General features: G+C 45.1%; 1 protein-coding gene across 1 annotated transcript in view; it reads right to left on the bottom strand.

Annotated features, from left to right (window-relative positions):
- Positions 1-24,139, bottom strand: part of LOC126293450 (uncharacterized) — an 807,495-nt gene that overhangs the window by 581,061 nt on the left and 202,295 nt on the right. The window contains exon 3 of the mRNA XM_049986682.1: positions 19,084-19,305. Coding sequence (XP_049842639.1) covers positions 19,084-19,279 — 196 coding nt within the window. The 5' untranslated portion in view covers positions 19,280-19,305. The remainder of the gene's footprint in view (positions 1-19,083; positions 19,306-24,139) is intronic.

The raw sequence follows: 24,139 nt of genomic DNA on the forward strand, positions 1-24,139 counted from the left end.
AACCACAGGCACATAGACACAGGCAACAGAGCATGCACAATGTCGGCACTAGTACAGTGTATATCCACCTTTCGCAGCAATGCAGGCTGCTATTCTCCCATGGAGACGATCGTAGAGATGCTGGATGTAGTCCTATGGAACGGCTTGCCATGCCATTTCCACCTGGCGCCTCAGTTGGACCAGCGTTCGTGCTGGACGTGCAGATCGCGTGAGACGACGCTTCATCCAGTCCCAAACATGCTCAATGGGGGACAGATCCGGAGATCTTGCTGGCCAGGGTAGTTGACTTACACCTTCTAGAGCACGTTGGGTGGCACGGGATACATGCGGACGTGCACTGTCCTGTTGGTAGAACGATGGGTTCGATGACGGTTTGGATGTACCGTGCACTATTCAGTGTCCCCTCGACGATCACCAGAGGTGTACGGCCAGTGTAGGAGATCGCTCCCCACACCATGATGCCGGGTGTTGGCCCTGTGTGCCTCGGTCGTATGCACTCCTGATTGTGGCGCTCACCTGCACGGCGCCAAACACGCATACGACCATCATTGGCACCAAGACAGAAGCGACTCTCATCGCTGAAGACGACACGTCTCCATTCGTCCCTCCATTCACGCCTGTCGCGACACCACTGGAGGCGGGCTGCACGATGTTGGGGCGTGAGCGGAAGACGGCTTAACGGTGTGCGGGACCGTAGCCCAGCTTCATGGAGACGGTTGCGAATGGTCCTCGCCGATACCCCGAGAGCAACAGTGTCCCTAATTTGCTGGGAAGTGGCGGTGCGGTCCCCTACGGCACTGCGTAGGATCCTACGGTTATGGCGTGCATCCGTGCGTCGCTGCGGTCCGGTCCCAGGTCGACGGGCACGTGCACCTTCCGCCGACCACTGGCGACAACATCGATGTACTGTGGAGACCTCACGCCCCACATGTTGAGCAATTCGGCGGTACGTCCACCCGGCCTACTGCATGCCCACTATACGCCCTCGCTCAAAGTCCGTCAACTGCACATACGGTTCACGTCCACGCTGTCGCGGCATGCTACCAGTGTTAAAGAGTGCGATGGAGCTCCGTATGCAACGGCAAACTGGCTGAAACTGACGGCGGCGGTGCACAAATGCTGCGCAGCTAACGCCATTCGACGGCCAACACCGCGGTTCCTGGTGTGTCCGCTGTGCCGTGCGTGTAATCATTGCTTGTACAGCCCTCTCGCAGTGTCCGGAGCAAGTATGGTGGGTCTGACACACCGGTGTCAATGTGTTCTTTTTTCCATTTCCAGGAGTGTAGATTGAGCCTTTGCATTTCCCTTTTCAGAGTTTCTAGTTTCCCTACCACGTTCAAGCTTCTGACATTCCACGCTCCGACTCATCGAACATTATCCTTTCGTTGATTATTCAATCTCTTTCTCATGGTAACCTCCCCCTTGGCAGTCCCCTCCCGGAGATGCGAATGGGGGACTATTCCGGAATCTTTTGCCAATGGAGAGGTCATCATGACACTTCTTCAACTACAGGCCACATGTCCTGTGGATACACGTTACGTGTCCATACAGGTCCCTTTAAAGGACATTAAGCGGTTGGTATCTGGTTCCTGGTTCACGCTAGATGAAAACCATCGTACAAAATGCATTAGATGAGTATGTGCCAAGATCGTAATAGAATGAAAAGAGCCACCGTGGTACAACAACTGAGTTAGAATTCTGCTACGGAAGCAAAGGGAACTTCACAGCAAACATAAACATAGCCAAAGCCTTGCAGACAAACAAAAATTACACGAAGCGAAATGTAGTGTGAGGAGGGCTATGCGAGAGGCGTTCAATGAATTCGAAAGTAAAGTTCTGTGCACTGATTTGGCAGAAAATCGTAAGAAATTTTTGTCTTATGACCAATGAGGTACGTCGATCGAAACAAAATTTCCAGACATTCTGTGACCAAAATGGTACTGGAACAGAGGATGACAGACTAAAGGCCGAAATACTAAATGTCTTCTTCCAAAGCTGTTTCACAGAGAAAGACTGCACTGTAGTTCCTTCTCTAGATTGTCACACAGATGACAAAATGGTAGATATCGAAATAGATGACAGAGGGATAGAGAAAAAAATAAAATCGCCCAAAAAAGGAAAGGTCTCTGGACCTGATGGGATACTAGTTGGATTTTACACAGAGTACGCAAAGGAACTTGCCCCGCTTCTTGCAGCGGTGTACCGTAGGTCTCTAGAAGAGCGTAGCGTTCCAAAATATTGGAAAAGGGCACAAGTCATCCCCGTTTTCGAGAAGGGACGTCGAACAGATGTGCAGAACTATAGACCTATATCTCTAACGTCGATCAGTTGTAGTATTTTGAAACACGTATTATGTTCGAGTATAATGACTTTTCTGGGTTTCGAATAAGAAGATCGTGTGAAACCCAGGTTGTGCTATTCGTCCACGAGACTCAGAGGGCCATAGACACGGGTTCCCAAGAAGGTGCCGTGTTTCTGACTTCCGCAACGCGTTTGATACAGTTTCGTTTAATGAACAAAGTAAGAGCATATGGAGTATCAGACCAATTGTGTGATTGGATTGAAGAGTTCCTATATATCAGCATGTCATTCTCAACGGAGAGAAGCCTTCCGAAGTAAGAGTGATTTCAGGTGTGGCGCAGGGGAGTGTCGTACGACCGTTGCTATTCACAATATGTATAAATGACCTCGTGGAAAACATAGGAAGTTCACTGAGGCTTTTTGCGGATGATGCTGTGGTATATCGAGAGGTTGTAAGAATGGAAAATTGTAGTGAAATGGAGGAGGATCTGTAACGAATTGACGCATGGTGCACGGAATGGCAATTGAATCTCAATGTAGACAAGTGTAATGTGATGTGAATACATAGAAAGATAGGTCCCTTATCATTTAGCTACCTTATAGCAGGTCAGCAAGTGGAAGCAGTTAATTCCATAAATTATCTGGGAGTACGCATTAGGAGTGATTTAAAATGGAATGACCATATAAAGTTGATCGTCGGTAAAGCAGATGCCAGAGTGAGATTCATTGGAAGAATCCTAAGGAAATGCAATCCGAAAACAAAGGAAGTAGGTTACAGTACGCTTGTTCGCCCACTGCTTGAATACTGCTCACCAGTGTGGGATCCGTACCAGATAGGGTTGATAGGTGAGGTGGAGAAGATGCAACGGAGAGCAGCGCGCTTCGTTATAGGATCACTTAGTAACCCCGAAAGCGTAACGGAGATGATAGATAAACTACGGTGGAAGACTCTGCAGGAGAGGCCCTCAGTAGCTCGGTACGGGCTTTTGTTGAAGTTTCGACAACATACCTTCACCAAGGAGTCGAGCAGTGTACTGCTCCCTCCTACGTATATCTCGTGAAGAGACCATGAGGATAAAATCAGAGCGATTAGAGCCCACACAGAGGCATACCGACAATCTTTCGTTCCACGAACAATACGAGACTGGAATAGGAGAACCGATAGAGGTAGTCAAGGTACCCTCCGCCACACACCGTCAGGTGACTTGCGGAGTACAGATGTACATGTAGATGTAGAGAATCACTGTTCAGACTATACCTGGATTTGTCCGTGAACATAACCTGGGACCAGTGTTCCAATAACCATGTACTGTGTTCTTGACACCAGGCTTTACGGGGGTATAAACCATGTCTGTTCACTCGTCTGTAGGCTCTGTGTCTGGAGTGGCTGCGGTAAAGTTTGTCCCTAATATTATCCTTATATATCACTGCAAATCGAGTAGCTCTTCGCTGTGATACAAATTTGTTCTGCTCATTCTGGCGCATTTCTAACTAGCTTTTCGAAGTCGTAAACCCGGTTCCCGCAGGCTATATCGAGTCGGCTGGGACGAGCCTGAACGTAACACCACTATTGCATCACAGACGAGAATACGTGATTATCAACACGCTTGTTCGGAGAAGCAAATTTTGACAGCAAATTCGCGTGGCAACATTCTGTCGGCTATAAAAGCCTGCGTCGCTACACGGTAAAGATTTATACGGTACACTGATTATCTCCACCAAAAGCCGTTAGAGCGCAGTAAAAGCAGAGCTGTTTTAGCGACGTTGCGACATTAACTGTGTGATGAGTTTAACGGTGGATACGAACCGTGATGCGATATAGCAGATGGTACTAATACTAAAGTAATCATCTCTCGTACGGTTACAGGATGTCGGTCTGTCCCGATAGCTGGGTGGTGCTGGCACGGTAGCTCAGCGTGTTCGATCAGAGAGCTGGTTGGCTTCTGTAATAAAAAAAAACTGTGTGGAAGGATCAACAAAAGACTTTCACGGATAAATGTCATGCGACGTCCGCAACGACGAAACACAACAATCAACAACGAATAAAATGCAAAAAAAACATAAATAAATAAAGTAAAAAATTAAAAAATAAAAAACAAAAATAGAATAAAAAATAAAACGTGGTCAGCGCGACGGACTGTCATGCCAAGGGACCTGTGTTCGATTCCCTGCTGGGACGAATATTTTCGCTGCTCAGCGACTCGATGTTGTGTTATCATCATCATCATGTCTTCCCCATCGACACGCAAGTCACCGAATTGGCGTCACCTAAAAAGACTTTCACCAGGCGACCGATATACCCGACGACAGGCCCTTGCCACAGCATGTGACACGCGTCGACAATAATTGTAAATAGTGAGATTCGTACGTATTGTCAGCCATACTTTACGGAGAGATACTTTCAGTCGACGTATAGCGTGTATGGCGTTCCTTTATCGTTTCACGATATTCCATGAACTAGACAACAACGGTGTTGTAATGGGTATTAGGTCAGTGAAACTGGCGGTACGACTTAGAAGAAAGATTAAGTAAAGGCAAACCTACATTTCCAGCATTTGTAGACTCAGAGAAAGCTTTTGACAATGTTGACTGGAATACTTTCTTTCAAATTCTAAAGGTGGCAGGGGTAAAATACAGGAAGCGAAAGGCTATTTACAATTTGTACAGAAACCAGATGGCAGTTATAAGAGTCGAGGGGCATGAGAAGGGAGTGAGACATGGTTGTAGCGTCTCCCCGACGTTATTCAATCTGTATATTCAGCAAGCAGTAAAGGAAACAAAAGAAAAATTTGGAGTAGGTATTAAAATCCGTGGAGAATTCTGTCAGAGACAACAAAGGACCTGGAAGAGGAGCTGAACGGAATGGAAAGTGTCTTGAAAGGAGGATATGAGATGAACATCAACAAAATCAAAACGAGGATAATGGAATGTAGTCGAATTAAGTCGGGTGATGCTGAGGGAATTAGATTAGGAATGAGACACGTAAAGTAGTAAAGGAGTTTTGCTATTTGGGGAGCAAAATAACTGATGATGGTCGAAGTTATAAAATGTAGACTGGCAATGACAAGGAAAGCGTATCTGAAGAAGAGAAATTGGTCAACATTGAGTGTAAATTTAATTGTCAGGAAGTCGTTTCTGAAAGTATTTGTATGGAGTGTAGCCATGTATGGAAGTGAAACGTGGACGATAAGTAGTTTGGACAAGAAGAGAATAGAAGCTTTCGAAATGTGGTGCTACAAAGGAATGCTGAAGATTAGATGGGTAGATCACATAACTAATGAGGAGGTATAGAATTGGGGAGAAGAGGAGTTTGTGGCACAACTTGACAAAAAGAAGGGACCGGTTGGTAGGACATGTTCTGAGGGATCACAAATTTAGCGTTGGAGGGCAGCATGTAGGGCAAAGAGATGAATACACTGAGCAGATTCAGAAGGATGTAGGTTGCAATATGTACTGGGAGATGAAGAAGCTTGCACAGGAGAGGGTTGCATGGAGAGCTGCATCAGACCAGTCTCAGGACTGAAGACCACAACAACAACAACAACAACAACTTCCACAATTTCCTTTGACTCGAATGGCAATTTCCGTATGTCTCAGTGGATCAAAATAGTATCAGTGACCGTGACAGATCATCATTTCTTTTAACACGGTATTCATCCGTGCAGTATATTGATTGTACTGGGTTAACATGGGAATAAAAGCATACAATAACGAAAATAGATATATATATGTCCACAGCTCGCGTTGTAGCGGCTAGCGTTTCTGCCTCTGAATCATGGGGTTATGGCTTCAGGAACTTGCTAATCCGTATAAGAAATAGTACTAATAATAATAGTAATGCTGTCACTGTTGGTTGGTAATATTTACTGGCAAAATGCAACCTAACACTAGATTGCATACTTACGGCGATCCTGTGTAGCCGGTTTTCAGTACGACTTGGAAAGATAGAGAGACTATTAATAGATCACCGATGCGTCGGTTCTCGATTGTCTTCAGGAGACATACAGGCTGATTACGCGAAGGAGTTTTCTTTATTGACCTTTTGACCCGGATTGCCTTCACCCAATCAGATTCTTAGATGATAGTACCTAAGGGACCTATTTGAATATAAAAATGGAAATGAAAGCAAATAAGTGGAATTTAGTAACAGAAAGATTAACAGATCGGAAGTTGAACATATTAGTGGTCTGCCAAATACAATCTAGACACCGCGATATAGAGCGAACCTGTAACAAAGTTCAGATACAATTTGAACATCAATTTTGGTTAGTGAAAGAAAAGAATAAGAAGAAAATTACTGCATCGTAAAATATTAATATATATTTTTAAAAGTGGCTTTGAAAAATGTTCAAATGTGTGTGAAAAGGGACTTAACTGCCAAGGTCATCAGTCCCTAAGCTTACACACTACTTAACCTAAATTATCCTAAGGACATACACACACACACCCAAGGGAGGACTCGAACCTCCGCCGGAATAAGCCGCACAGCCCATGACTGCACCGCGTCGGACCGCTCGGCTAATCCCGCGCAGCTAAAAAAAAATGGCTTCAAACTTCTAGACATTGATTACTATACAATGAATACATGACTTACATCTGATATTTCTTTTGTACATGGCGCAGTCCAATAATCCCTGCTGTGTCAGTCCGTTCCTTTTTAAAATTACATGCCCTTGCGTGCGCGTAAGTACATTATATCTTCACCCGAGTTACCGAAACCTCTGTTCGTCGTTTCACATAATTTTACACAAAATAAAAATAGAACTTGTAGCAATGATATGTAGTACGTTTTAACATGTCGGCGACCAAAAGTACAAGGGTAATGAAGTCTATAAAATATTCCTTAACTACAGATAGTTTGTTCTTTCTTCTGTTTCGCAGCTTCTTGCTATCAAGCGCTGCGGCAATGGTTTTAAATATGTGCGCCCAGCGGGTCACAGTGTTTATTTTAAAGTATTTAAACGCTGGACGTGCGTCTTGGTTTAGGCACACCATGAAAAAATATTTCTTCTCTTTACTCTCGCGCTGTGAAGCTTAGCATTTTTACGAACTAAAACTCGGTGGCTGCCCTTTTCTGTTATGACAAATATCTCATATGCAAAGTATCTGAAATCCAATAATATTAGAGGGTCCTTGGTTCGATTCCCGGCTGGGTTGGGGATTTTCTCGTGCCCGGGGACTGGGTGTTTGTATTATCATTTCATCTTCATCATCGTCGTCATCATCACCCGTGACAGTGGCTCAATTGGGCCGTGTAAACATTGGGACTTTCTACGAGCGCTGATGACCGCGCAGTTGAGGCCAAACAAACAGATCATCGTCATCCTCAACATCATCTGTTCAAAATGGTTCAAATGGCTCTGAGCACTATGTGACTTAACATCTGAGGTCATCAGTCCCCTAGAACTTAGAACTACTTAAACGTAACTAACCAAAGGACATCACACACATCCATGCCTTAGGCAGGATTCGAACCTGCGACCGTAGCGGTCGCTGGGTTTCGGACTGTAGCGCGTAGAACCGCGCGGTCACTGCGGCCGGCAATGCAGCTCTCCATGCTACTCTATCCTGTGCAAGCTTCTTCATCTCCCAGTACCTACTGCAACCTACATCCTTCTGAATCTGCTTAGTGTATTCATCTCTTGGTCTCCCTCTACGATTTTTGCCCTTCCACGCTGCCCTCCAACACTAAATTTGTGATCCCTTGATGCCTCAGAACAAGTCCTACCAACAGGTCCGTTCTTCTAGTCAAATTGTGCCGCAAACTTCCACTCAATACCTCCTCATGGTTATGGGATCTACAGCATTTTTCTGTAGCACCACATTTAGAAAGCTTCTACTCTCTTCTTGTCCAAACAATTTCTCGTCCATGTTTGACTTCCACACATGGCTACACTCCATACAAATACACTCCTGGAAATGGAAAAAAGAACACATTGACACTGGTGTGTCAGACCCACCATACTTGCTCCGGACACTGCGAGAGGGCTGTACAAGCAATGATCACAGCGGACACACCAGGAACCGCGGTGTTGGCCGTCGAATGGCGCTAGCTGCGCAGTATTTGTGCACCGCCGCCGTCAGTGTCAGCCAATTTGCCGTGGCATACGGAGCTCCATCGCACTCTTTAACACTGGTAGCATGCCGCGACAGCGTGGACGTGAACCGTATGTGCAGTTGACGGACATTGAGCGAGGGCGTATAGTGGGCATGCGGGAGGCCGGGTGGACGTACCGCCGAATTGCTCAACACGTGGGGCGTGAGGTCTCCACAGTACATAGATGTTGTCGCCAGTGGTCGGCGGAAGGTGCACGTGCCCGTCGACCTGGGACCGGACCGCAGCGACGCACGGATGCACGCCAAGACCGTAGGATCCTACGCAGTGCCGTAGGGGACCGCACCGCCACTTCCCAGCAAATTAGGGACACTGTTGCTCCTGGGGTATCGGAGAGGACCATTCGCAACCGTCTCCATGAAGCTGGGCTACGGTCCCGCATACCGTTAGGCCGTCTTCCGCTCACGCCCCAACATCGTGCAGCCCGCCTCCAGTGGTGTCGCGACAGGCGTGAATGGAGGGACGAGTGGAGACGTGTCGTCTTCAGCGATGAGAGTCGCTTCTGCCTTGGTGCCAATGATGGTCGTATGCGTGTTTGGCGCCGTGCAGGTGAGCGCCACAATCAGGACTGCATACGACCGAGGCACACAGGGCCAACACCCGGCATCATGGTGTGGGGAGCGATCTCCTACACTGGCCGTACACCTCTGGTGATCGTCGAGGGGACACTGAATAGTGCACGGTACATCCAAACCGTCATCGAACCCATCGTTCTACCATTCCTAGACCGGCAAGGGAACTTGCAGTTCCAACAGGACAATGCACGTCCGCATGTATCCCGTGCCACCCAACGTGCTCTAGAAGGTGTAAGTCAACTACCCTGGCCAGCAAGATCTCCGGATCTGTCCCCCATTGAGCATGTTTGGGACTGGATGAAGCGTCGTCTCATGCGGTCTGCACGTCCAGCACGAACGCTAGTCCAACTGAGGCGCCAGGTGGAAATGGCATGGCAAGCCGTTCCACAGGACTACATCCAGCATCTCTACGATCGTCTCCATGGGAGAATAGCAGCCTGCATTGCTGCGAAAGGTGGATATACACTGTACTAGTGCCGACATTGTGCATGCTCTGTTGCCTGTGTCTATGTGCCTGTGGTTCTGTCAGTGTGATCATGTGATGTATCTGACCCCAGGAATGTGTCAATAAAGTTTCCCCTTCCTGGGACAATGAATTCACTGTGTTCTTATTACAATTTCCAGGAGTGTACTTTCAGAAACGACTTCCTGAGACTTAAATCTATACTCGATGTTAACAAATTTCTCGTCTTCAGATATGGAAGTACTCGAAATACTTAGTGATAATATCATATGATTTATCTGACGCCACAGAGATGAGGTCACAAGCCCGCAGAAAGTAAAAAGGCCCCTCAGAAGTTGTGGGCAGTTCTGGAGAGTGCAGAGTTAGTGGATCTGTTTCGAGTTTGTTGAACAGTTGGCAAAAATGACCATGCCAGGTGGAAATGGGAGCCGTATGTCTTTAAGACACAAAGGAATTAAACAGATTAGTTGCTGGTGGGCACTGATTTACATCAGTGGGACAAGTTGGAAATTTGTGCTTGAGCGCTATTCGAAGCCAGGTCTCCTGCTGACAAAGGCAGTCACGCTGATCACTTCGCGCTCCAGACAAAGTGGTCGCCGCAACCGTACCCCTCCAGCCAGATCCAAATGCACAACTGAGCCACACACTACGGGTGTAGTGTCCCTGCTCATTGGCTTCATTACTCGCAGCATCTCGCCGATTCCCATAAGGGCTCGAGCTTAGTGTGTGTCCACACTGAAGCGATCACTGACGGTTACACACAGGAGATAGGCAAAATAATGTGAACAGTGGTGGTAATGGGACGGGTGTGTTTGACCGTCAACCAACACCTGTAAAGCAGGTGCCGCGCTAGAGTGTGTGTGTTCAGTACGGACTAGGCATCAGAGGCAGTCAGAGGCCGAGGTCGATGTACAATGAAAGACATAACAGAGTTCCAAATAGGGCAGATGGTGGGGGAGCAGCGGTAACCAAGAATGAATTTCCTTGAGACAGAGAAGTTGCTGTTCATGCATCAGCACGGCTGTAGAATGCATCGCTCCTGCGAAACGCACTCTCCCTTTTTTCACATGATATCTTGCGAACCATGGGTGAAGTGTATCAGACGGATGCCATATTCCTTGACTTCCGGAAAGCGTTTGACTCGGTGCCCCACTGCAGACTCCTAAGGTACGAGCATATGCGATTGGTTCGCAAATATGTGAGTGTCTCTAAGACTTCTTAAGTAATACAACCCAGTACGTTGTCCTCGATAGGGAGTGTTCATCGGAGGTGATGGTATCATCTGGAGTGCCCCAGGGAAGTGTGGTACGTCTGCTGTTGTTTTCTATCTACATAAATGATCTTTTGGATAGGGAGGACAGCAATGTGCGGCTGTTTGCTGATGATGCTGTGGTGTACGGGAAGGTGTGGTCGTTGAGTGACTGTAGGAGAATACAATGTGACTTGGGCAGGATTTGTGATTGGTGTAAAGAATGGCAGCTAACTCTAAATATAGATAAATGTAAATTAATGCAGATCAATAGGAAAAAGAATCCCGTAATGTTTGAATACTCCATTAGTAGTGTAGCGCTTGACACAGTCACGTCGATTAAATATTTGGGTGTAACACTGCAGAGCGATATGAAGTGAGACTAGCATGTAATGGCAGTTGTGGGGAAAGCGGATAGTCGTCTTCCGTTCATTGGTAGAATTTTGGGAAGATGAGGTTCATCTGTAAAGCAGACCGCTTATAAAACACTAATACGACCTATTCGTGAGTACTGCTCGAGCGTTTGGGATCCCTATCAGGTCCGATTGAGGGAGGACAGAGAAGCAATTCAGAGGCGGACTGCTAGATTAAAGCAAAGACGTTTTTCGTCGCAGCGAGATCTATTTAGGAAATTTCAGTCACCAACTTTCTCTTCCGAATGATAGGTAGGAATGATTATCAAAATAAAATAAGAGAAATCAGAGCTCGAACAGAAAGGTTTAGGTATTCGTTTTTCCCGCGCGCTGTTCGGGAGTGGAATGGTAGAGAGATAGTATCATTGTGGTTCGATGAACCCCCTGCCAAGCACTTAAATGTGAATTGCAGAGTAGTCATGTAGATGTAGATGGTAGGTTTGATCATCACGCGAGTGTTACGGAAATGCTTCAGGAACTCGGGTAGGAGTCTCTACAGGAAAGGAGGTGTTCTTTTCGTGAATCGCTACTGAGGAAATTTAGAGAACCAGCGTTTGAGGCTGACTGCAGTACAATTTTACTGCCGCCACAAAGATAAGATAAGAGAGATTACGGCTGGTACAGAGGCATATAGGGAATGGAACAGCGAGAGATACTAGTTGTCATACGAGATACCCTCCGCCAAGCACCGTATGGTGGATTGCGGAGTATGTATGTAGATGTAGATGTAGAAGACAGTGAACTTATTTAATGTTTCAAAAGCAACTGTTACAGCAGTTATAACAGCTTACACAAAACATGGAAAGACATTATCTTGTAAACTTAATAGTGGGCGCAAATCAAAACTAAACGAGAGAAACCGTCGTGCGTTAACAAGGACTGTGTGAAAACAGCACTAAACACTAAACTACGGCGGCTAAAGTGACTGCAAAGCTCAATAGCCATCTTCGTGACCACGCATCTATCGACACTGTCCGCCGAGAACTCCATAAAGCGAATATTTGTGGACGGGCTGCTATAGAGTAACCATTACTAACGACAACGAACGCAAAGAAACGTAAAACATGGTGTCAGGAGCGTAAATCCTGGACGGCTACTCGGTCGAAACACGTCATGTGGTCCGACGTCCCAACGTTTTCGTTATTTGCAACATCGGGCCCGGTTTACGTCTGGAGAATGGCGTGGGCTTCGTATGTATCTTGGCTACGATAATGCGTTTACTATTCTGTTCATAGTAGCTTACCCACATTCCTAATTTCTTACTAATGAAGGAAATAAATTTTTCTGGAGGGTTCTTGATTATAATGAATGTTTTGGAAGTAAGTCCGCCTAGATCGATTAACATAGATTCAAATGGTTCAAATGGCTCTGAGCACTATGGGACTCAACATCTGAGGTCATCAGTCCCCTATAACTTCTTAAACCTAACTAAACTAAGGACATCGCACCTATCCATGCCCGAGGCAGGATTCGAACCTGCGACCGTAGCAGTCACGTGGTTCCGGACTGAAGTGCCTAGAACCGCACAGCCAACACGACCGGCGATTAATATAGGACTATTGCCATTATCTGAGCTGTAATTAAGATTAAAGGAAATTAAGGAAAATAGGCGTTAATTTTAATTCTCACATATAAAGCGATGTACACGGTTTTATCTACAAATTACTCTGAGAAGGCGTCAAGATTCAATATATTTACGTCGCTGGAATGTAATCAGCTCAGATAAGTCTGATTTCAAGCCACAATACAAATGCATCATGACATCAGTACAGAGATTACGACCCATCAGCAGTCCAACTATCTGATTTGCTTGCTAATAATCCCATTATCAAGTTCTCAGTATTAAATATTACGTCGCATCATTTCACATACTAACATACATACTCGTATAATGGAACTCTGTCTATTTTGCCCATACCTTAAAACTGTCATGCCATTAGGTACAGTGAATTTAAGCAAGTAGCAAACATGTGTTGTCAAAAATACGCTATTCGTCTCCATCATACACATCACAGTACAACGTCAGAATTTACTGCTGGCGCTCAATACTCTCACAGAGCTCTGTTTACTGAATAATGAAGCTCAGCTACAGTTCATCTTACAGAAACTGCAACACCTTGTTGCATATACAGGGTGTTTCAAAGTCTTTGCATAAACCTGATGTAAACATTACACCACGTATTCTTCCGCGTTTGCTAGAATTTCATTGGGTTTCGTTTCACGTGAATAGGAGGCCAAGCCGCGTAAATTATAGTCAAATAGGATAATATGGATAATCTTTATGCTGCACTGCACGCGTACATCGACTCAACATTAATACGGAGCAACAGCTTTACCGGCGCATTTAACTCCGACAGCATTGCCCAGTCAGCTGGTCCACCCAACCTTCAACAAAGTGAGTAGTTGCGGTTAAGAGACGAGCAGAGCAAGAATATAGCTTCAACTGTCATTTACATTTTACATTTTAAACAGACTGAAATAATGTGTGTCAAAACTCCGGGGATACGCTTCTTAGTTGACCAGAAGGAAAACGTAACATGCTGTCTATAAAATGTCTTTTATCTCAATAATATGAATATTTATGTATGTGTTTGGATAGAAAGAGATTGATTTTTGATTGAGACTTTACTTTAAGTTGTAACTGGTTCAAATGGTTCAAATGGCTCTGAGCACTATGGGACTTAACATCTGTGGTCATCAGTCCCCTAGAACTAAGAACTACTTAAACTAACCTAAGGACATCACACACATCCATGCCCGAGGCAGGATTCGAACCTTCGACCGTAGCAGTCAGTTGTAACTGGTACCTGTATTTTGGTTGCTGCCACCTTAAATGATCAGCTTCTGCACCAGTTGGTGACGTATTATAATTTGGAGGAAGTTATTGTTCTTTATGATTTAAAATGCGATTGTGTTGGTTACTAGGCCGTATTGCGGATAGTTTTGAGCCCAAGTTTTCGTAGCTTTTCAAAGCTAAGGGACCACTGTTGTAAGTAAGTAAGATCAAACAGCAATCTGCTTTCCGTGAGAAAAGGAGATTGCTTGGCACACAAACGTCCTTCAAACTACACGTCGTGTTGCACCAAAATTGGTCAGTAGACTTCGGCACCATACTGTTATACAAGAACCTAACCAAATCACTGCAATTAAGAAATGATGAGAGGTTGTTACGTATTGAATGGAAACTATAGAGAATGCATTTCCTTTCCTGTATTTTAGGGAACTTTGTACACTTACAATTCTGTCGATTGACAGCCGGCGACTACAATGAAGTTCACTTCCCTTTCCAAATAGAAGATATTTATATTCTTCGTCCCATGTAGGCTTTCACGGCCGGCGTCTTCATCAGTAAACACTTCCGGGCTAAACTGCCGTGGTCGATCTGTAGAACTTCTTCTCCCTGACGTTTCGTTCTCAACTACGCAGAACATCTTCCGAGATGAGTCGTCGACTAACCTCGGAAGATGTTCTCCGTAGTTGAGAACGAAACGTCAGGGAGAAGAAGTTCTACAGATCGACCAGGGCAATTTATATTCTTCAGTTCCAGAAAATTTGCATACATAAATGTTTGGCAACTCTTACACATACTTCACTTGGTGTTATCACTGAAATAACAATTTTCATTAAATGTGACAATACGTTCTGAGCGACGGCTTAGCAACACTCCTCTTTTTTTTAATAAATCAGTTGCCTTTCTTTTTTTTTTTAAGAGTCGATACTCAAAGATTCTCTGATACTATCGTTGCGGTGATTGCGCGCTGAAGAGTTTCTTGCTGTCCAGCTGCGCTTCACTTCACTTCAAGTACTTTTTGAATCACATTTACATTTACGGTGTTTACATACATTACTCAGGATAAAATTAGGCCGAAATTGGTTAAGAAAAGGGCAGTGAAGCTTCCATAACACTACATTGCCTCCAACGGAAGTACGACAGTTTCTTTCATGATCTGTCAGGTTTCAATTTCCCATGTAATATTATGTATTTCACTTCTAAATGAGTACATTTGACAAGTTGTATACCATAATGCAAATAATATATCAGAAGAATCAGAAAAACTCTTGGTCAGCTCTTTTTACACTGATAGTTGTAGGCTAATTTTTAGTTTCTCTGCAGAACTATGCATTTTTAATGTTTTACACAGCGCACTTTCCGCACACCACTGTTTTCTGTTTGTTTCTATACTTCTAAGTGTGTATTGTCGTTTGTGATTTTTTGTGTTTACTCTAGATACGACGGCAGACAACGTTTCTGTTGTAAATGCAGTGTGTTCAAGTAGTCCATGAACCTTCCTAATGTGTAATGCTCGTTCATAAGATGATTTACTGCTGCCGAAGAACCAGTCTCTTTATTATAACGTTCAATGAACCTCGTGAAGTTCCTTCATGTCTGTTGTCGTACTTCGCGTCACAGTCTTGTGATTTTACATCTTTTCAAAATCGAGTCTTGCAACCAAGATCATTATTACAAGTCAATTCCATTTTTCCAGCTTGCATCTATTACGGTCACACTTGTTTACTTTTCACAATCAACTACTTTTTGGCAACATACCGTTTAAAAGTGGTTATTTGTAACGAGTTCATCTATGCAGGGCGAACACTAATAAAACCGACAAACTGCAGGAACAGACGCCTGCCTGGAAATGTAGGAAAAGGGGTCCTATGAATATATGTCATTCGTTTGCGTCATCTACCGTGGGAACGATGCATTTCCGGACATATGTTCATAGGACCTCTTTCCCTCCATTTGGAAGCCGGCCCTTCAGTTTGTCTGTTTTATTAATACTCGCCCTGTATACAAGATGCCCGAAGACGAACTGTCAATGTTTGCAGATATGACAGCGACGCTGATTTGAAATAAAAAACTTCACGTGGACATATGTCCTATTCTGAATACTTTACGAGGCAGAAGACATTTAATGTGCAGTATTGTCCATTTTCTGTATTATTCAGTACATTGTTCAGATTTACACAGGTACTTTCATGTAGTCGGTCAGGTGATATGTAGAGTTTCCTCTAGAAGCATAAAGTTTTTTCCTTAATTTCTATAATTCCTCAAAATATCTTTTTTGAACGTAGGATTAAACAGCTAACAGGTTGCACATAAACAGTAGATATCCTGACCTACGTTTCGACACCTATTAGGAGTGTCTTCACCAAAATGAAATATCGTAAAATCCTAAACTTACATTATTAAAATGGTTCAAATGGCTCTGAGCACTATGGGACTTAACTGCTGTGGTCATCAGTCCCCTAGAACTTAGAACTACTTAAACCTAACTAACCTAAGGACATCACACAGATCCATGCCCGAGGCAGGATTCGAACCTGCGACCGTAGCCGTCACGCGGTTCCAGACTGTAGCGCCTTTAACCGCACGGCCACTTCGGCCTTACATTGTTGAAAAGCAATGGTCAGAATCTGGAGCATCTATGTTCAAGTCAAAAGTAAAATAAAAAGGTTCTCGCCTTTGTCACGTGTGCCCAGCTGTGAAAAACATCAGACGGTCTGATGCTGTTCCCTGCTGGGCACAGGTGGCAAAGTCTACAGCTTTTTATTTTACGTTCGTCCTCTTGCGTTGATTCATGCCTATCTTCGTCGTGGCACACTATCGACTAGATCATCAAGGCACTGTTGGTCCAAACTGTCCCGCTTCTCAACGGCGATTCTGCGTAGATCCCTCAGAGTGATTGGTGGGTCACGTCGTCCATAAACAACCATTTTCAATCTATCCAGGAATGTTCGATAGAGTTAATGACTGGAGAACATGCTGGCCACTTTAGTCGAGCGATGTCGTTATCCTGAAGGAAGTCATTCACAACATGAGCACGATGGGAACGCGAATTGTCGTCCATGAAGACGAATGCCTCTCCAATATGCTGCCGATATGGCTGCACTATTGGTCGGAGATGGCATTCGCGTATCGTACAGCCGTTATGGAGCCTTCCATGACCACCAGCAGTGTACGTCGGCCCCACATAATGCCAGCCCAAAACATCAGAGAACCTCCACCTTGCTGCACTCGCTGGACAGTTGCTCGTCCACCATTTACCAGGTTTTCAATTGGTGAGAGATCTGGACAACGTTCTGGCCAGGGCAGCAGTCGAACATTTTCTGTATACAGAAAGGTTCAAATGGCTCTGAGCACTATGGGAGTTAACAGCTGTGGTCATCAGTCCCTTAGAACTTACAACTACTTAAACCTAACTAAACTAAGGACATCACACACATCCTTGCCCGAGGCAGGATTCGAACCTGCGATCGTAGCAGTCGCGCGGTTCCGGACTGCGCGCCTGGAACCGCGTGACCACCGCGGCCGGCAGTATCCAGAAAGGTCCGTACCGGTCCTGCAACGCGCGGTCGTGCATTATCCTGCTGAAATGTAGGGTTTCGCTGGGATCGAATGAAGGGTAAAGGCACGGGTCGTAACACATCTGAAATCTAACGGCCACTGTTCAAAGTGCCGTCAATGCGAACAATAGGTGACCGAGACGTCTAACCAATGGCACCCCATACCATCACGCCGGGTGATACGCCAGTATGGCGATAACGAATACACGCTTCCAATGTGCGTTCACCGCGTTGTCGCCAAACACGGATGCCACCATCATGATGGTGTAAAGAGAACCTGATTCATCGGAAAAAATGACGTTTCGCCATTCGTGCACCCAGGTTCGTCGTCGAGTACACCACCGCAGGCGCTCCTGTCTGTGATGCAGCGTCCAGGGTAACCGCAACCACGGTCTCCGAGCTGATAGTCCATGCTGCTGCAAACGTCGTCGAATTGTTCGTGCAGATGGTTGTTGTCTTGCAAACGTCCCCATCTGCTGACTCAGGCATCGAGACGTGGCTGCACGATCCGTTACAGCCGTGCAGATAAGATGCCTGTCATCTCGACTGCTAGTGACACGAGGCCGTTGGGATCCAGCACGGCGTTCCGTATTACCCTCCTGAACCCACCGATTCCATATTCTGCTAACAGCCATTGGATCTCGACCAACGCGAGCAGCATGTAGCGATACGATAAACCGCAATCGCGATAGGCTACAATCCGACCTTTACCACAGTCGGAAACGTGATGGTACGCATTTCTCCTCCTTACACGAGGCATCACAACAACGTTTCATCAGGCAACGCCGGTCAACTGCTGTTTGTGTCTGAGAAATCGGTTAGATACTTTCCTCATGTCAGCACGCTGTAGGTGTCGCCATCGGTGCCATCCTTGTGTGAATGCTATGAAAAGATAATCTTTTTCATATCACAGCATCTTCTTCCTGTCGGTTAAATTTCGCGTCTGTAGCACGTCATCTTCGTGGTGTAGCATTTTTAATGGCCAGTAGTGTATTATTGCCACCAACTTTCAAGTCGCTTAATGATCACCATTCAAAGATAAGGGAAATTAGAGCTCGTACTGAGGCGTTCAGACAGTAGTTTTTCCTTAGCGCGATCTGCGAATGGAACGAAAGGGGGGGGGGGGGGTCAATTATGACTTTGGCGCGAATTGTGCCCTCCGCCACACACCGCTTGGTGGCTAATGGAGTATATACGTAGATATGTAGAAAATATTTTACTAACGATCAGCATGGTTAGCTAATTGAACAGACCTGCCTCGGTACGTTGCATTTTAGCGTCTAGACCGCTTGCGGGACATGATGGCTGATCACGAGCAACTACCAAACTGGTTGCTGTTAATTACAGACACGTTATGAAACAGCAGGTCCATCGCTTACTTTTATGTCCAAGACAGTCCATTGTAAGTCATCTCCCTTAAAATCCCTATCGCCAAACAACTAAATAGATCCAGACATATGTAAAAACTCAGTCGGGAGAACTTACAGCTTGCACTGATGGAAGTGTTACAATGATGAGCATTGCTGAGTTCTAGACCGCATCGTACTGCACACCCCTGTCTCTCCCGCTTTTCGGTCTCACTGCAGACACTGTAGCTGAGACTGTACATATGTACTCACCCACAGCGGCCCAGCCGGGCTGTGACGGCGCGACCTCCATCGGCCTGCTGCTGCTGACGTCAGCACTCGCGTCGGGTCCCCCCTCCGCCCTCGCCGGCCCACCGCCGTCGCCGTCGCTCTCCTCCCCCACCTCCTCCTCCACGATCTCTGCCTCCTCCGAGTCGGACGTCTCCGCCGCTGCAGAGGCCGACGACATCGTTCGTCCAGCCGCCAGCCTCACTTCTGCAACACGACAGCACAACGCACTCTCTCTTACCGGTCTCAACAACTTACACACTGCCTTAAAAAGAAACAAATGGCTCTGAGCACTATGGGACTCAACTTCTAAGGTATCAGTACCCTAGAACTTAGAACTAATTAAACCTAACTAACCTAAGGACATCACACACAACCAAGCCCTAGGCAGGATTCGAACCTGCGACAGTAGCGGTCGCGCGGTTCCAGACTGTAGCGCCTAGAACCGCTCGTCCACCTCGGCCGGCCCTTAAAAAGATTCAGCACGCTCGTGGACTATGTCCAGTGGCATCAGAGTAGCATACAGTTTTTATACTGATGCACTATTGTATTAGTGATTCATTTGCACAGAGTAAGATTCAAAATGGTTGAAATGGCTCTGAGCACTATGGGACGTAACTTCTGAGGTCATCAGTCCCCTAGAACTTAGAAGTAATTAAACCTAACTAACCTAAGGACATCACACACAACCAAGCCCGAGGCAGGATTCGAACCTGCGACCGCAATGGTCGCGCGGTTCTACACTGTAGCGCCTAGAACCGCTCGGCCACTTCGGCCGGCACAGTGTAAGATTGTAGGTGTTAGGTACGGGGGTGAGTCAAAGGAAAACCTTAAATTTGTAATAACAAATCGAAATTTCGCTCCGTTATGCTGTAAGTTGGTAAGCGTGCTACAAACAACGTGCAGAATGGCCTGTAGGTGGCAGCATACTGCAGATGTACACATACCCTCTCAGTATCAGTATAAAGATGGCCGACCCACTTGCGACTTGCACCAGGAAAGAACAGCGTTCTGTTATTCGGTTTTTGCGTAGTGAAGGCGTGAAACCTATTGAAATTCGTCGACGAATGAAGGTTCAGTACGGTGATGCATGTTTGTCACAGCAGCAAGTCTACGAATGGAGTAGGAAGTTCGCAAATGGTGTGACTTCAGTGGGAGATGCTCCTCGTCCAGGTCAGGCACAACGAGTTGTGACTCCACAGGACATTGCAGCAGTTGAAGCCGTAGTGAAGGGAAACCGCTGAGTGACACTGAATGACATTGCAGCCTGTTTACAGATCAGTCATGTGTCAGCACACCACATTGTGGAAGATGTGCTCCAGTTTCACAAAGTGTCTGCAAGATGGGTGCCACGGCAGCAGACTCCTGAAACGAGAGAACGACGTGTTTATGCCTGATAAGAACTTCTTCGGCGCTTTGAACGAGAAGGTGATGGCTTCCTTCCAAGAATCGTTACTGGGGACGAAACCTGGGTTCACTTCCACCAACCGGAAACGAAGAGAGCGAGCAAGGAATGGTGCCACTCCTCATCTCCAAGTGATTTCCATATGTTTGGACCACTCAAAGACCTAATGGGAGGAAAGAAGTTCCGTTCTGATGAAGAGGTACGCCACGCGGTGTACGAGTGGTTGCGCGGACTACCAAATGAATTTTTTTCTAAAGGAATTTATGCACTTTGTAAGCGCTGGAGGACTTGCATTGACCGGGGGGGGGGGGGAGATTATGTTGAAAAGTGATACAGCTTTGTATCACTTCTGCGCAATAAATGATAATTTAAAAAATATTTAAGGTTTTCTTTTGACTCACCCTCGTATAATTTTGGTATCTGCATTATCGGTATCTGATTCGATTGGGAGCGAGCAGCGACGCTGTAAGCTGTATTGCTGAAGTGAAGTGAGTATCTTTGAGCTTCGCGAGGGTGCAGTGGAGCAGACAATGTTAAGCTTTGTTAGAGTGAGGCAGTCAAAGTATTGCTGTGTTAGAGTTAAGGTGATATTGTTAAGCAGTGTTGGAGTGAAGAAGCAGCGGAAATATTAAGATTCAAATTTAATGTCTCAATTTATCATTTTCCTCAGTCAACATGATTATGAAACCAATTTCTGAAGGAAGAAGTCTAATGGAATGTCTGGTAAATATAAAAATCATGTTACCTTTTTTTTATAAATATTCCTGAGTCATAGAACTAACTTGGTTATTGTACTGAACGTTGCTAAATTTGAGAGATAGGAAAGAGTATTTTGTTGATACTGAGAAGTTCATCAAATTTAAAATCTGCCTGGGGCACTTTTTCACAGTATACAAAAAAGTTAGTGTTGTCATTTTATGTGAATATTTCATTTTCTTACCAACCTTTCTCTTACAATTCTTTTTAATTGATTGCCCAACCTGGTGTGTTCGAAATGTAGTTCAATATTTCCAATTAACAGAGAACTCATTGCACCTTTCGAGTGTGTCTGTGCAGATACAGTAATTTGCAGCTTTAGAATAGCGGCAACCAAGACAGAGCAATACAGCAACACGTAATCCAGATTTGCGCAGAATAGACGTAAGGAGAAAATATTATGATTTTTTTTTATTTATTCGATCAGGGCCAACTTATGTTATTCAGAGACAGTTTTTGTGATCAAATTCTGCAAAGCCAATTACTCTAGGTCAGATGTCCAAGTTAAATATTCAGGCAGTTTATACTGTTCAAAATTGTCGCAGTCAGATTGCCAACATTTACAGTATGAAAGAGTTCACTTTTCATTGGGATAATTAATTATTATTACAGTGCATCTTGGCTTTCGCATTACGGCAGTTGATTTATTACTGCAGTTCAGAGCTTACAGTCAGAAACAAGGTACTTCACTCATAATTTTATGTGTTTAGATAACTGTCAAGGTGTTCTTGTCATTTTGATTTTTGTTCGAGGGGCGTTTGAAAAGTCCACGCAAAGTCCGAGAGATGGCACCACCGGCGTATATCGAAGTTATGCGTAGTTAGTTGCGTCTTTGGAAAGAACGCACACCAAGTTTCAGCCATATTTGTCTATTTATTTGTGTTTGGCATTCGTGTGAATCAAGGAAGTCGAGTGATAGTCAAAAAATGGACGAAGAAGAGTTTCGTTTGGTGATTATTTTATGAAAGGCAAACGCATCAGGAGACTAATGTGAAGCTTGATAAACATTACGGTGACTCTGCACCTTCAATTAAAACAGTTTATAAGTGGTTTCAAAATTTTTGGAGTGGTCATATGGGCACAAGTGATGCTGAACTTTCTGGACGCCCTGTGGAGATTACGACTGCAGAAATCATTGATAGAATCCGTGATATGGTGCTGGACGACAGAAGAGTTAAGGTGCGTGAGACTGCTAGTGCTGTGGACATCTCGAATGTACAGGCATATTTTGCACAAAAATTTGGACATGAGAAAGCTATCCGCAAGATGGGTTCCGCGATTGCTGACGCTTGACGAAAAACGGAATCGTGTAAAGTGTTGCAAGGATGGTTTGCAGGTGTTCAGGAAGAATCCGCAGGACTTTAAGCGTCGTTTCGTCACTGTGGATGAAACATGGATACATTACTATGCTCCTGAGACCAAACAACAGTCTAAACAATGGATTACCACGGGAGAATCTGCACCAAAAAAGGTGAAGACCATTCCTTCGGCCGGAAAGGTTATGGCGACTGTCTTTTGGGATTCGCAAGGGATAATGCTGATTGACTATCTGGAAAAGGGTAAAACTATTACAGGTGCATATTATTAATCGTTATTGGACCGCTTGAAAACTGAGCTGCAAGACTGGGCCGCAAAAAAGGCCTTTTCCATCACGACAATGCACCAGCACACACCTCAGCAGTTGTGGTCGCAAAATTAAAGGAAATAGGATACCAACTCGTTTCACATCCCCCACCCCCCTATTCTCCAGACTTGGCTCCCTGGGACAACTATTTGTTCCCCAATTTGAAGAAATGGCTAGCGGGACACAGATTTTATTCAAACGTGGAGGTGATTGCAGCAACTAATATCTATTTTGCAGCATTGGGCAATTCCTATTATTCGGAAGGGATCAACAAATTAGACCAGCGTTGGACGAAGTGTATAAGTCTAACAGGAGGCTATGTCGAAACATAAAAAAAGGTTTACCCCAAACACGTAAGTAGTTTTTATTTTTGCACGGTTGCCTCGGGCATGGATGTGTGTCATGTCCATAGCTTAGTTAGGTTTAAGTAGTTCTAAGTTCTAGGGGACTGATGACCACAGATGTTAAGTCCCATAGTGCTGAGAGCCATTTGAACCCATTTTCGTACGGACTTTTCAAATGCCCCTATTAACTGATCGATAAGTGCATCAGAAAGGGAGCAAGCTATACTACTGGTAAACAATGTGTGGCCTTGTGATGGCACATTCTTTGCATCTGCACAGCCTGATAGATTTTTTGTTGAAGTGTGGCAGGTGATCGACGAATTCAGTAGTGCTGTTTGGACTCGTAAGTAAAGAATAAAGTAAAGAATATAGTAAAGAATAAAGGTAAAGAATACATTAAAGGGCAGCAAGGATGGATATGATGTATGTATTGAATAGTGAAAGGAATATACGAGGTACATTCAAATTCTAAGGCCTCCGATTTTTTTTCTAATTAACTACTCACTCGAAATCGATGAAACTGGCGTTACTTCTCGACGTAATCGCCCTGCAGACGTACACATTTTTCACAACGCTGACGCCATGATTCCATGGCAGCGGCGAAGGCTTCTTTAGGCGTCTGTTTTGACCACTGGAAAATCTCTGAGGCAATAACAGCACGGCTGGTGAATGTGAGGCCATGGGGAGTGTCTTTCATTGTTAGAGAAAGCCAAAAGTCACTAGGAGCCAGGTCAGGTGAGTAGGGAGCATAAGCAATCAATTCAAAGTTGTTATCACGAAGAAACTGTTGCGTAACGTTAGCTCGATGTGCGGGTGTGTTGTCTTGGTGAAACAGCACATGCGCAGCCCTTTCTGGACGTCTTTGTTGCAGTGCAGGAAGGAATTTGTTCTTCAAAACATTTTCGTAGGATG

Source organism: Schistocerca gregaria, chromosome 10 (genome assembly GCF_023897955.1).
Source record: "Schistocerca gregaria isolate iqSchGreg1 chromosome 10, iqSchGreg1.2, whole genome shotgun sequence".
NCBI classification, from domain to species: domain Eukaryota; kingdom Metazoa; phylum Arthropoda; class Insecta; order Orthoptera; family Acrididae; genus Schistocerca; species Schistocerca gregaria.